General features: G+C 43.7%; 1 protein-coding gene across 1 annotated transcript in view; it reads left to right on the top strand.

The window, feature by feature from the left end:
- The first annotated feature begins 1,394 nt into the window (after positions 1-1,394).
- Positions 1,395-13,095, top strand: part of LOC142740345 (olfactory receptor 4B13-like) — an 11,766-nt gene continuing 65 nt past the window's right edge. Inside the window, exons 1-5 of the mRNA XM_075849894.1 lie at positions 1,395-2,006; positions 2,070-2,167; positions 12,435-12,447; positions 12,590-12,605; positions 12,889-13,095. The exon at positions 12,889-13,095 is cut by the window's right edge and continues 65 nt beyond it. Coding sequence (XP_075706009.1) covers positions 1,395-2,006; positions 2,070-2,167; positions 12,435-12,447; positions 12,590-12,605; positions 12,889-13,095 — 946 coding nt within the window. The remainder of the gene's footprint in view (positions 2,007-2,069; positions 2,168-12,434; positions 12,448-12,589; positions 12,606-12,888) is intronic.

Here is a 13,095-nt window from a genome sequence, read left to right as displayed (position 1 = left end):
GGTGTTCTGTATGGCGCTATATACGGGAGGCTGTATGTTGCTTTTCTCAATGGGGACTGTATGGCGTTATCTACAGGGGGAACTGTGTGGCCCTACCTGGGAAGGGGGCTGTGTGCAACTACCTGGGAGGGGGGCTGTGTGGCACTACCTGGTTGGGGGGCTGTGTGGCGCTATTTACAGAGGGCACTAAATTTATGGGGGTACAAACGGGTGGCCTAACTTTTATACGGGGGCACAAACTGCAATTTTCTGCCATTTTACTGCCACCATGAGTTCCCCCGCAAAGGGGCCCACTAAGTATGTGTCGCCCAAGCGCCCACATAAACCTGGAGCCGGCCCTGACAGTCATCCTGCAATTTTGTCACAATGCACACATGACCAAATGTAGCCCCTGCACGGACACATGTAACCCAGTGTGCTCTAGATTCAACGTCCGTCCTATTAGACGAGCAGCTTAATCAATGTTGAAGAACATATTTATGAAGCCCCTGTGACACATTGTCAGAGTAGGATGCCGGGGCTTAAGACTTGCAAAGAGCACAATCAAGGGTTTCTGACACTTTCTATTGGATAAAATGTAAAAAATGAATGCCAGATCCGACATCCATCTTGCCTGATTGATCTGATGAATCTAGCCCACGAAGCACTGCCAGTATAAATTTATTTTCCCCAATGTCTCGGCTCTACAGGGGTTGTCTCAGAGCGACATCCCCTATCCATATGCCCTATTAGGGCATTTGGACATCATAAAGGGGAGGCCTTTGCTTGGAACGCCCATCTATGTGTTGGACTCGAGGCGTCCATACATAGCAGGACATTCATTTAAATGGCCGCAATGTAATGCTACATTTCCCCTGGCTGCAGCGGCCTATACAAGATTTCCTTCATCGCCGGAGGTGAGAAAAGTTGGACCCGCGGCAATCATCCGATCAGCTCGCTGGCTTCCTTGTTTTTTCATGAGACAGCCTTTTTAGCTACTGTATATTCTTACAACATTTTTTAGAAAAAAAGTATTTATATATACTAGTACACATATATATATATATTTATATAAAATTTTACATATTGGTAAATTGGAAATTGGTAAAAATAAAAATTGTTGTTACTGTGTAACTTTGTGTTTATTCACATGATCATCGTCACTAATGAGTTTACCTTTTGTCCCTGTTGACCTTTCCCTCGACATTTACTCATTACGATCCTTTGTAAGTTATTCCCAATCGACAGATCGACTTCTTTCAGTCAGACTATAAAACTCATCAAAAGAAGAAGGTATCGCCCATTAGACAGTTACCAGTCAGCAATTATGTTTTTTTAAAGGAACACAATTTCAAAATGCTGTTTTTGAAAAATGTTTTTATTTTTTAAGTACGGCAAAGATGAATCCATGAACGATGGAGAATGTGTCAAGAATCAGCCCTAACCTAGTTTTAATTGGTCTTGTAGAGATGGAAAATCTTAAGTATCTCTTTTCTGTGGCGGCCCTGGTCCTGTACATAACCACGATGATGTTATGTTCGGCAATCATCTACGTTATCAGGATGGAAGAAAAGCTTCATGAACCCATGTACATATTTATAGGCAACTTGGTCTTCAATGCCATCATTGGCGGCTCAACCATTATGCCCAAACTAGTGACCGATTTGCTTCTTGGACTCCACACTATTGATCTGCCCGGTTGCCTCATTCAAGCGTTTTGCATTAAGAGTTTTGCATATGCAGAAATTTTTACTTTTACCATCATGGCGTATGATAGATATGTCGCTATTGGTCGCCCGTTGATGTACTCAACTCTCATGACCAACGAGAAGGCTCTCAAGTCGATTGCTATAACTTGGGTCATTGTCTTCGCAAACCGAATCGTAGGGGTGACATTGGCTGCAAGACTAACCCTATGTGGGGAGGTCATCAACAACGTCTACTGCGAAACGATGTCCCTTACTCGTCTGGCCTGTGGTGGCACAACGATCATCACTGTCTTCGGCACAACCAGCACTCTCATTGTGGTAATTGCTTCCCTCTTGATTGTAATATATTGCTACATAAGGACATTTCTTTATTGCCTCAAGATTTCTGTGTCGGCCAATCAGAAAGCCATCCACACGCTGGTGACGCACATCGCTGCCTTCTCTACCTTCATGGTGGCTACCTTGTTTGTCGGTTTCCGGTACAGATTATACAGCGGACCTCTATCTACTGCTGCACATGTCATAATCTCCATGACCGGAATTACGGTCTCCATCACATTCAACCCTCTGATATATGGGTTAAGGACAAAAGCTCTCAAAATCAAAATTTTACAGAATCTCCAGAGGGTAAATTTTTTAAATTGTTTGTCAAAATCCAAATAATTATTTCTATGTTGTTCTGAGAAAAGTGATAAATTATACTCAAACGTATATACCCGTCTATTGCAATCTTTATCCTGTACTGATCCTGAGTTGCATCCTGTATTATGCTCCAGAGCTGCACTCACTATGCTACTGGTTGAGTCACTGTGTACATACATTACATTACTTATCCTGTACTGATCCTGAGTTACATCCTGTATTATACTCCAGAGCTGCCCTCACTATTCTGCTGGGGGAGTCACTGTGTACATACATTACATTACTTATCCTGTACTGATCCTGAGTTATATCCTGTATTATACTCCAGAGCTGCACTCACTATGCTACTGGTGGAGTCACTGTGTACATACATTACATTACTTATCCTGCACTGATCCTGAGTTATATCCTGTATTATACTGCAGAGCTTCACTCACTATTCTGCTGGTGGAGTCACTGTATACATGCATTACATTACTTATCCTGTACTGATCCTGAGTTATATCCTGTATTATACTCCAGAGCTGCACTCACTATTCTGCTGGTGGAGTCACTGTGCACATACATTACATTACTTATCCTGTACTGATCCTGAGTTACATCCTGTATTATACTCCAGAGCTGCACTCACTATTCTGCTGGTGGAGTCACTGTGTACTTACATTACATTACTTATCCTGCACTGATCCTGAGTTATATCCTGTATTATACTCCAGAGCTGTACTCACTATTCTACTGGTGGAATCACTGTGTACATACATTACATTACTTATCCTGTACTGATCCTCAGTTACATCCTGTATTCTACTCCAGAGCTGCACTCACTATTCTGCTGGTGGAGTCACTGTATACATAAATTATATTACTTATCCTGTACTGATCCAAAGTTATAGCCTGTATTCTACTTCAGAGCTGCACTCATTATTCTGCTGGTAGAATCACTGTGTACATATATTACTTTACTTATCCTGTACTGATACTGAGCTACATCTTGTATTATACTCCAGAGCTGCACTCACTATTCTGCTTGTGGAGTCACCGTGTACATACATTACATTACTTATCCTGTACTGATCCTGAGTTACATCCTGTATTATACTCCAGAGCTGTATTGAGGACCAGGCCCCCCTGTTCTTGGTATCGGTCTTCTCTAGTGTAATTAATTTTTTGCAGGTTGAGCTCTATCAAATAGTCTACTCCAGGGTGAGGGTGACTGTACCATAGAGGAAGACCATGTGGCTACTATAAGGTTTTCAACAGAGATTGAATGTGGAGGGTTATAAAAACACCAGGTCCTTCTCTCCTCATGACAAAACCAAGTACCATAAAGGGTAATCCATTTTGATCTTTGTTATGGGTCCCTTTCCCTTCTATGTAAACAACTGGGTCTAGGAAAGGCCTTACATAACTTGTCAGAAACTAAGGCCGTAAATTAACTTACGGCAGCCCGGCAGCTACCTGAGCACATTGCTGGTGCCGCTATTGCTGCCGTCAGTTTCTGCCCCTGCAGGTCCCTTCACAACAAACAGACTAGACTGAGGCTGATGTCTCGGGCCGGAGTATGAGGGGTCCAGTGCCGTGAGGAACTAAAAATTTTCCTGCCGTGGCATGCTTAGTTTAAGGCCCACTTAACCCCTACAGGACCGAGCCTATTTTGACCAGCAGGACACTGCCCGATTTTTCTAATGTAATGTGTCACTTTAAGGCCTAATTCACACGAGCGTGGCGCATCTCGGACGCGAAAAACTGCAGTTTTTCACGTCCGAGATGCATCCGTGCTCGGTGCTGTGGGACGCGATGTCTCGCATCCCCCATAGATGAGAGTCTATGGAGGGATGCGTGAAAAGATAGGACATGTCCTATTTTCCAACGGAACCTTCACACGTTCCATTGAAACAACGGCCACATTCAATTACATGGGTCCGTGGGACGGCCTCTGTTTGAACGGCCGTCCCACTGACTTTTAACACGCTCGTGTGAATCCGGCCTAAGTGGTAATAATTCTGGAATTCTTTTACTTTTCTGAAATAGTTTTTTCTGTAAATATAGGTTTTCTCTTTATAAAAAATACGAAATGTAAAGAAATTTTTTGAAAAAACGCCTTTTCCTACATTTGAAATCCTCTGCTTCTCTAAAATGGATGACGATACCTCACAAATGAGTAAATAAATGAGGTTTACTATATATCTTCTTTATGTAGTCATCATTTTTTTATTACATTTTTTTTTTTTTTTACTACTTTCTAAGACTTATAATTTTACTAGCAGTTTTTCAAATATTCAACAAAATCAGCAAAACATTTTTTAAAGCATCAATTCGGATCTGAACTGGCTTTGAGGGGCCCATACATTCGAAACCCCCATAAATCACCCTATTTTATAATCTGCACCCCTCAATGTATTCATAACAACATTTAGAAAGTTTGTTAACCCTTTAGGTGTTTCACAGGAATGAAAGCAAAGTGGAGGTTAAATGTACAACTTTTAAAGGGATTTTGTCGCTACAAATTTTTTTTTTCTTTCAGTTAAACAGTTAGTATTTAAGTGATGAAACATTGTTTTAATTTTTTTCATTTTTTCACAAGTCAAGAAATATTATAAATTAGATTCTAATTTATAACATTTCCATATGCTGGTCAATAGAGGGAGCAATTCCCAAAATTGCAGCATTGCAATGTGGTAAAGCAATCTCATTGCTTTATGCTGCAAATTTGGTGTAGACACACAAGCTCTAGTGTCCTCACGGCATGCGCCGTTCCCACACAAATGCCGTACACTATAGTGAATGGAACGACTCCCGTTCGCATTCTCTATGGGGATGTATGTGCCGTATTCCATCTCTGTATGTGTCGTTAATCGACACATACAGAGATGAAAAAAAAATGCTGTCATCCGGTACGTCTGCGTTACCTGCTGCTCCCACCTCCATCTGTGCCAGAGCTGCGGTCACTGTCTGGACTATCCAGGTACCCTTGTGCGGGACTTTGTATTGCTGGGGATCACTGTTGTTTGGCCAGATGCCTCCCCGCTACGGCGGTGCGGCCTAGTGGGTACACATACCCACAAACCGTGACAGTACGCACAGGCCATGGATGCCGCTGGTCAACCTGAGACCTTGACGACACAAGCCGTGCTGGCCGAGATGCAAGACCTCCAGTCACCGCAAGACCAACTCCTCCTGTTGGTGAATGCCATTGCCCAACGGCTGCCTGCTCCAACCACAGTCGTCACCGCACCCATTCCTGATGTTCCTCCTGCTACACTTCCTGTCTGTACCAGTGCCGATCCTCTGTGCTTCTTTCCGCTGCCTCTACGCTGTGACGGAGACCCGAGGTCCTGCAGGGGATTTTTGAATCAATGCCAGATCCACTTCAGACTACATGCCAGGGCCTTCTCTTCAGATGATGTCAGGATCGCCTTCATCATCTCTCTCCTTACTGGCAAAGCCGTGGCATGGGCTAATCCTCTGTGGGAACATCAGAGACCAGAGACCCGTGACTTGCAGTGCTTCTTACGGACTTTCCGCTCAATCTTTGAGGAACCTGGGAGAGTTTCTTCGGCTGCTGCATTTCTGCTGACCCTACTCCAGGGAGACCTCTCCGTGGGCAAGTATGCCATTCAGTTTCGTATCCTGGCTGCTGAATTAACCTGGAACAACGAAGCTTTGGTGGCCACTTTCTGGCAGGGACTGTCTTCAGGGATTAAGGACGAGCTGGCTGCTCGCGATCTGCCATCTACCCTGGATGATCTTATTCTACTTGACACCCGGGTCGACATGAGGATCTGGAAGCGTTCCCAAGAGGTTCTCCGGGAGAGAGAACTTCCTAGGCTGAATTCTACTTTCCAGCAATCCTCCTCAGTCGTCCCACCATTGGATCCTATGCAGGTGGACCATGTCAAATTGTCAACCCAGGAGAAACAACGCAGACACACTTCAGGACTTTGTCAGTATTGCGGCCTCGGAGGACATATTCCTCCCAGGCCGGGGCTGGGTTCTTCTTCGTTAAAAAGAAAGATGGATCCCTTTGACCCTGCATTGACTACCATGGTCTCAACCCTGCATTGACTACCATGGTCTCAACCAGATCACGGTCAAGAACAAATACCCATTGCCACTTATATCTGAACTGTTTGACTGTATACGAGGAGCTAGAATTTTTTCTAAACTAGATATGCGTGGGGCTTATAATTTGATCCGAATCCGTCAAAGGGACGAGGGGAAGCCGGATTTCAACACTCGAGACGGGCACTATGAATACCTGGTGATGCCATTTGGACTGTGTAACGCTCCTGTGGTCTTCCAGGAATTCGTTAATGATATCTTCTGAGATCTCCTCTATAGCTGTGTTGTAGTTTATCTTGATGATATTTTGATTTTCTCCCCAGATCCGACGACTCATCGGAGGCATGTCCGTCAGGTTCTACTACGATTAAGGGAGAATCGTTTATACGCTAAGCTGGAGAAGTGCGTCTTTGGGAAGAGTTCTCTGCCCTTCCTGGGCTACATCATCTCGAATCAGTAGTGGCTACTACTCAAGACTTTTTTCTTCTGCAGAGCACAATTACTCTATTGGGGATCAGGAGCTACTGGCCATCACATTGGCTCTGGAGGAGTGGAGACATCTGCTGAAGGGCGCAGCTCACCCCATCCTGATCTACACCGACCGCAAGAACCTCACCTATCTTCAGTTCGCTCAAAATCTAAATCCCCATCAAGCCAGGTTGTGGCTGTTCTTCACCCATTTCCAATTTGTGCTCCATTACCGTCTCGCTGACGAAAATGTGAGGCCCGATGCCCTGTCCAGGTCATTTGAGACTGATGACACGGTGGAGTCCCTCCAAAGTATCATACAGCCGTCCTGTATTGTCACTGCCAATCCTTTGCAGATTAGAGACATCCCTCCGGGGTGGACTTCTGTTCGGTTGGCAGACAGGAGAAGAATTCTCTGATGGGGACACAGTTCTAAACTGGCTGGGCACCCTGGTATTCGTAAAACCCGAGACAAGATTGCTCGTCACTTCTGGTGGCCCACGCTACCCAAGGATATTGTGGACTTTGTTTCTTCTTGCACGGTGTGTGCCTCTAACAAGGTTACTCACTCCAAGCCTGCCGGACTGCTTCAACCTCTGCCTGTACCCAATGCCCCCTGACAGCACATTGCGATGGACTTTGTCACTGACCTTCCTCCCTCAACAGGATGCAACACTGTCTGGGTGGTGGTGGACCGGTTCTCGAAGATGGCTCATTTTATCCCGCTGACCGGCCTACCTCCTGCTCCCCGACTGGCAAGTCTCTTCACTCAGCACATCTTTCGCTTGCATGGCTTGCCCCTTCACATTGTGTCCGATCGGGGGGTTCAGTTTACCTTGAAATTCTGGAGGACTCTCTGTAAACTGCTGGATGTGAGATTGGGCTTTTCCTCAGCCTATCACCCCCAGTCCAATGGGCAAGTTGAGAGGATCAACCAGATCATGGAGAATTATCTCCGTCACTTCATCTCCTTACAGCATGATAACTGGGTACAGCTTCTTCCATGGACCGAGTTCTCGTACAACAACCACACAAGTTCACCACTTCCACTATGTTTTACATTGTATACAGTCAACATCCTAGAGTCCCTCTTCCAGTCTACTACTTCTCAGGTACCCGCTGCTGACTCTGCATTTGCGGACTTTCTGCAGATCTGGCAACAGACCCGGTCCTCTATTTTGCTGGCTGTCGATCGCATGAAGCGAAAGGCGGATACAAAGAGAAGAGAGCCGCCTCAGTATCTTCCAGGTACCAAAGTCTGGCTGTCCTGATGGAACATTCGTTTGAAGGTGCCTTCATACAAATTTGAAAAAACTAATGTGCCTGGGGCACAATGGAACCCATTTTCCCAGCTACCAACTGAATTGTAATAAGACATAACTTTTATTGGTTATATTCTTAAAAAGGTCCGAGATGGACAACAAGAGCACAAAAATAAGTCAAAATTGGCTAAAGACCATTAGCAATTGCTCTATAGGAATACTGCCTGATGAGGCAGGATTCCGTGTACAAATCCTATCGCAATAGGATGCCTGAGTCAGCAGCTGCAGACTGCCTGACAGACGCTGGTAGCACAGTGTATTAGAGGTAGAGGCTAATAGGTCGTAGCAGTTAAAATTGTTATAAGTATAGCTCCCCCCTGCAAATTTGCTCCCAGGTTCCTCGGTCCCTTTGAGATTCTGCAACAGATTAACCCTGTTTCCAATAAGCTGCGGCTGTCTCCTACCCTCAGAATCCCCAACTCCTTTCATGTGTTCCTCCTGAAACCAGTGGTCCTGAACCGCTACAGCAAGACTTCTAGTTCCACAATTGCTCCCAGCGGTTCTTCTGATGTGTTCGAGGTGAGGGAAATCCTGGACTGCAAGAGGGTAGGAGGAAGGACTTTCTATTTGGTGAACTGGAAAGGGCTTGGTCCTGAGGAAAGGTCCTGGGAGCCGGAGGAGAACTTCGATGCTCCTGCTCTTGTTAAGAAGTTCATCTCTCACTTTGGTCCCAAGAAGAGGGGGCGTAAGAGGGGGGATACTGTAGCGTCCATGGCCGCTGGCCGTCGGGTCTACTCACCTCCTGACGCCCGCAGCCATGGATCTGTGAGCGCTAGTCCCCATCTCCTTCCCAGGAGACACCAGTGCTCACTTCCGCTGTGTCCTGTAGGGTGTGCGCACACGTTCGTACCCGCTCTTAAAGGGCCAGCGAGCGCACATGAAGAAAATCAGCATCATCAACACACATGATTTCCTGGACTATAAAAAGGCCCCAGCCCTTCTGATCGTTGCCTGAGCATTGTTAGTAATTCCCAAGTCTGTCTTGCAAATGGTCCCTTAGTGTTTCTTGTTCCAGTTGCTACCCGTGCCCTGTTGCCTGTTCCTGCATCCTGTACTGTGTTCTTGTTCCTGTGCCTACTAGTTGGAGTAGTGTCTACTGCACCTGTGTCATCCGCCACGTCCAGAGGGATTCGCTGTGTCTGGCGCAACCTGCGGCACTTGCTATCATCCGCCACGTCTGGCATTACCTGCTGCACCCATCTCCATCCGTGCCAGAGCTGCGGCCACTGTCTGGACCATCCAGGTACCCTTGTGCGGGACTTTGTATTGCTGGGGTTCCCTGTTATTTGGCCAGCTGCCTCCCTGCTACGGCGGTGCGGCCTAGTGGGTCCACATACCTACTCACTGTGACACTCAGTACATATATATAGATATAGATTGGCAGCACAGGACCAAAAATTAGGTTCGGTGCACGCCTCTTGGGTCACAGTCCAACATGACCCTTCAATGTAGGCAGAAGAAAGTGAGGCAGCACTACCAAATATTTGAAAAAAAAGATCCTTTTATTCCACATGCGACATTTCAGCTCAGTGTGAGGCTTTCTCAACATAACAGTGTGACACACAAAGCAAATATATATGCAAATCACAATCATGAATCCAATTACAAACATTTCATAAAATATTGATAAAACTGTAGAGTTAACACACACAACATTGTGTCAATAGGATCCCTTATGGGCATAGTCATATACACAGAGGGATATACATATCAAATGGTACATGTAACTAGTGTAAAACATCATATTGTATTAATAGGGCCAATCAATAGGACAGGCTACATATGTGTGGTAACATGTGAATAACATCACAACAGGTGTATATATTAAACATTAAAAACATCCTAACCTCGCTGGATCGGCTGATAACGTCCCACACTGTCCTCTGCGCATGTCCGTAGACTACATCACATCCAAATAGACGTTAGTGTGTGTTGCGACGCATAGCGTCCATTCGCGCATGCGTGATACTCACTCATAATGTATATCGCCATCTTGAAAGAGGGCAACTCTGTTCTCTCATACCTCATATCTATCCGAAACTGTCATCACTCGACTGGTAAGTAATATTATATTATAATAACAACAACCGGCTATATAGATATTTAACCCGTTAGTGACCGGCCCATCGTGTTTCTACGTCGGTCACTAACGGGCCTTATTCCGATGCCATAGACTTTTTACGTCGCGGCATCGGAATAAGTTTACAGAGCAGGGAGCAGTCAAATCTCCCTGCTCTCGACTGCTAGAGGCAGCTGAGGGCTGGGGGCGTCCCTGCTCTGCCGTGTGAGATCGATATTAGTATAACCCCGTTTAACCCCTCAGATGCGGTGCACAATAGCGAGCACCGCATCTGAGTGGTTTTGGAGAGAGGGAGGGAGCTCCCTCTCTCTCCCACCGACACCCGGCGATACGATCGCCGAGTGTCTGTGTCTCCCACGGCAGCTGGGGGCCTAATAAAGGCCCCCAGATCTGCCAGTAATGAATGCCTGCTAGATCATGCCGTGGGCATGACCTAGCAGATGCCTGTCCGTTTTAAACGGACAGGTATAATACACTGCAATACAAAAGTATTGCAGTGTATTATAAATGCGATCGGAGAATTGCATATTAAAGTCCCCTAGTGGGACTAGTAAAAAAGTGAAAAAAAAAGTTTAATAAAGTTAATAAAAAAAAAAATGAAAAACCCACTTTTTCCCCTTACAAACTGCTTTAGTATTAAAAAAACAAAATAAAGTTAAAAAGTTACACATATTTGGTATCGCCGCGTCCGTAACGACCCCGACTATAAATCTATTACATTATTTAACCCGCACGGTGATCGCCGTAAAAAATGAAATAAAAAACGACGGAAAAATTGCTGTTTTCTGTGAATACTGACTTTAAAAAAATTTGATTAAAAGTGATCAAAAAGTCGCATCTACTCCAAAATGGTACCAATAAAAACTACAAGTCGTCCCGCAAGAAAAAAGCCCTCATACAACTGCATCGGCGAAAAAATAAAAACGTTACGGCTCTTCAAACACGGAGACACAAAAACAAATCATTTAGAAAAAAAAGCGTTTTTACTGTGTAAAAGTAGTAAAACATACAAAATCTATACAAATTTGGTATCGTTGCAATCATAACAACCCGCTGAATAAACTTATTGTGTTATTTATACTACACGATAAATGGTGTAGATTCAGAACGCAAAAAAGAGTGGCAAAATTTCAGATTTTTTTCTATTCCCCCCCAAAAAAAGTTAATAAAAGTTAATCAATAAATAATATGTCCCCCAAAATGGTGCTATTAAAAAATACAACTTGTCCCGCAAAAAACAAGACCTTATACAGCTATGTCGACGCAAAACTAAAAACTTTATAGCTCTTGGAATGCGACGATGGAAAAACGTAAAAAATAGCTTGGTCATTAAGGTCTAAAATAGGCTGGTCATTAAGGGGTTAATAGAATACTCACGATGCCTAATGCACAAAATATAATTTTATGTACGACCACAGAGACGGTTAATTATGTGTATGTATAACTCAACCCCATGGTGATAAATGTCCGATCCCATTATGTACTCCCATTAGAGGAAAGAACAGGAATTATTTCAACATTGTATCCAATGGATACATCTGTATAATCTATAACACATATATATATATATGGGACCACTTTATCATCAAGGATGATGTTTATATCAAATAGATTGTGAATAATGAGAGAATGGAACATAATATAATTTTATGGATAAACACATTGTTTTATAAAAAAGGGAGATGAGAAAACCAGATAAACATTTCAGGGGCGTACATGTGTCTTCAGCCGATTGTGAAGGCGAAACTTGAGAAAATTAGTCTCTAAAAGAGAAGAAATAGAATATAGAATTTTTAAGAATAATATATTGACATCACATCAAATACGGTCATTTTATCAAATATTTAAACAAAAAAAAAATATACATATTTATTCAATAGTCAAACTGTTATCGTTTTCCTACACATTAATAGAAGGAAGGGACATAGAGATCACGATGGAACCACGGGCAGATGTTCATATCAGAGTAAGGCCTTGGATTATCTAGAGAAGCTAGGGAAGATCTTAAAATCCACATTAAGGCCTCCAGGGGATAGGGTATCTAATTTAAAGATCCATTCAAGCTCCAACCGTTTTAATTTTGAGATCCTATCACCGCCACCTCTATGGCGGGGCACATGATCCACGATGAACAATCTAAAATCGTTTTCACCGTGATTTTTTTCCACAAAGTGTTTGGGCAAAGGTAAGTCAATCTTTTTAGTACGGATTGTTGACTTGTGGTTATTAATACGTTTTCTACATTCAAGGGTGGTTTCACCTACATATAATAATCTGGTTTACCAACATTATTGACTCCTTTTGAGATGAATTTAATGCTCTACCAGGTTCAGAAGAAAAATTGTAAGATAAATTGAGGACATTTTTACAAATGTTGGCATGGATTACAACCAATTGTGAGACTAAGGCATTATATTCTGGCTTCTGAGGCTACAGTAGAAAAAGATTGAGTAGCCGTGGTCTAACAGATCCCTAATTATCAGCGCACTTACAAACTTATTAGTAAGCAACTAATTAGCAACAGTGTAGGTCCCACCAGGCAGACTCACTGAAACGTTCTAGTAGATGCAGCACAGGTGTTGTCTCATGGGATTGACCTGTCACATAAGACAATTCCCTGTCACAGATACAGACACCAGAAATAAGGCTATAAAACCTGATCCAACCGTGAATGGATTATTTGCAACACAGAAAATAGTAAAGAAAGACCACAGTCCTGCCTGTTATTCTTCACCTCCACCTTCACCAACTCTATCAACTTGGTGTCTTCTCCTTCTTCATCAACTTTACCAACTTTGTGTCTTCTCCTCCAACTTCACTAACTCTACCAACT

Source organism: Rhinoderma darwinii, chromosome 2 (assembly GCF_050947455.1).
Source record: "Rhinoderma darwinii isolate aRhiDar2 chromosome 2, aRhiDar2.hap1, whole genome shotgun sequence".
Taxonomy (NCBI): domain Eukaryota; kingdom Metazoa; phylum Chordata; class Amphibia; order Anura; family Rhinodermatidae; genus Rhinoderma; species Rhinoderma darwinii.
The sequence above is the reverse complement of the archived record's forward strand: the minus strand, read 5'-3'. Positions and strand labels throughout refer to the sequence as shown.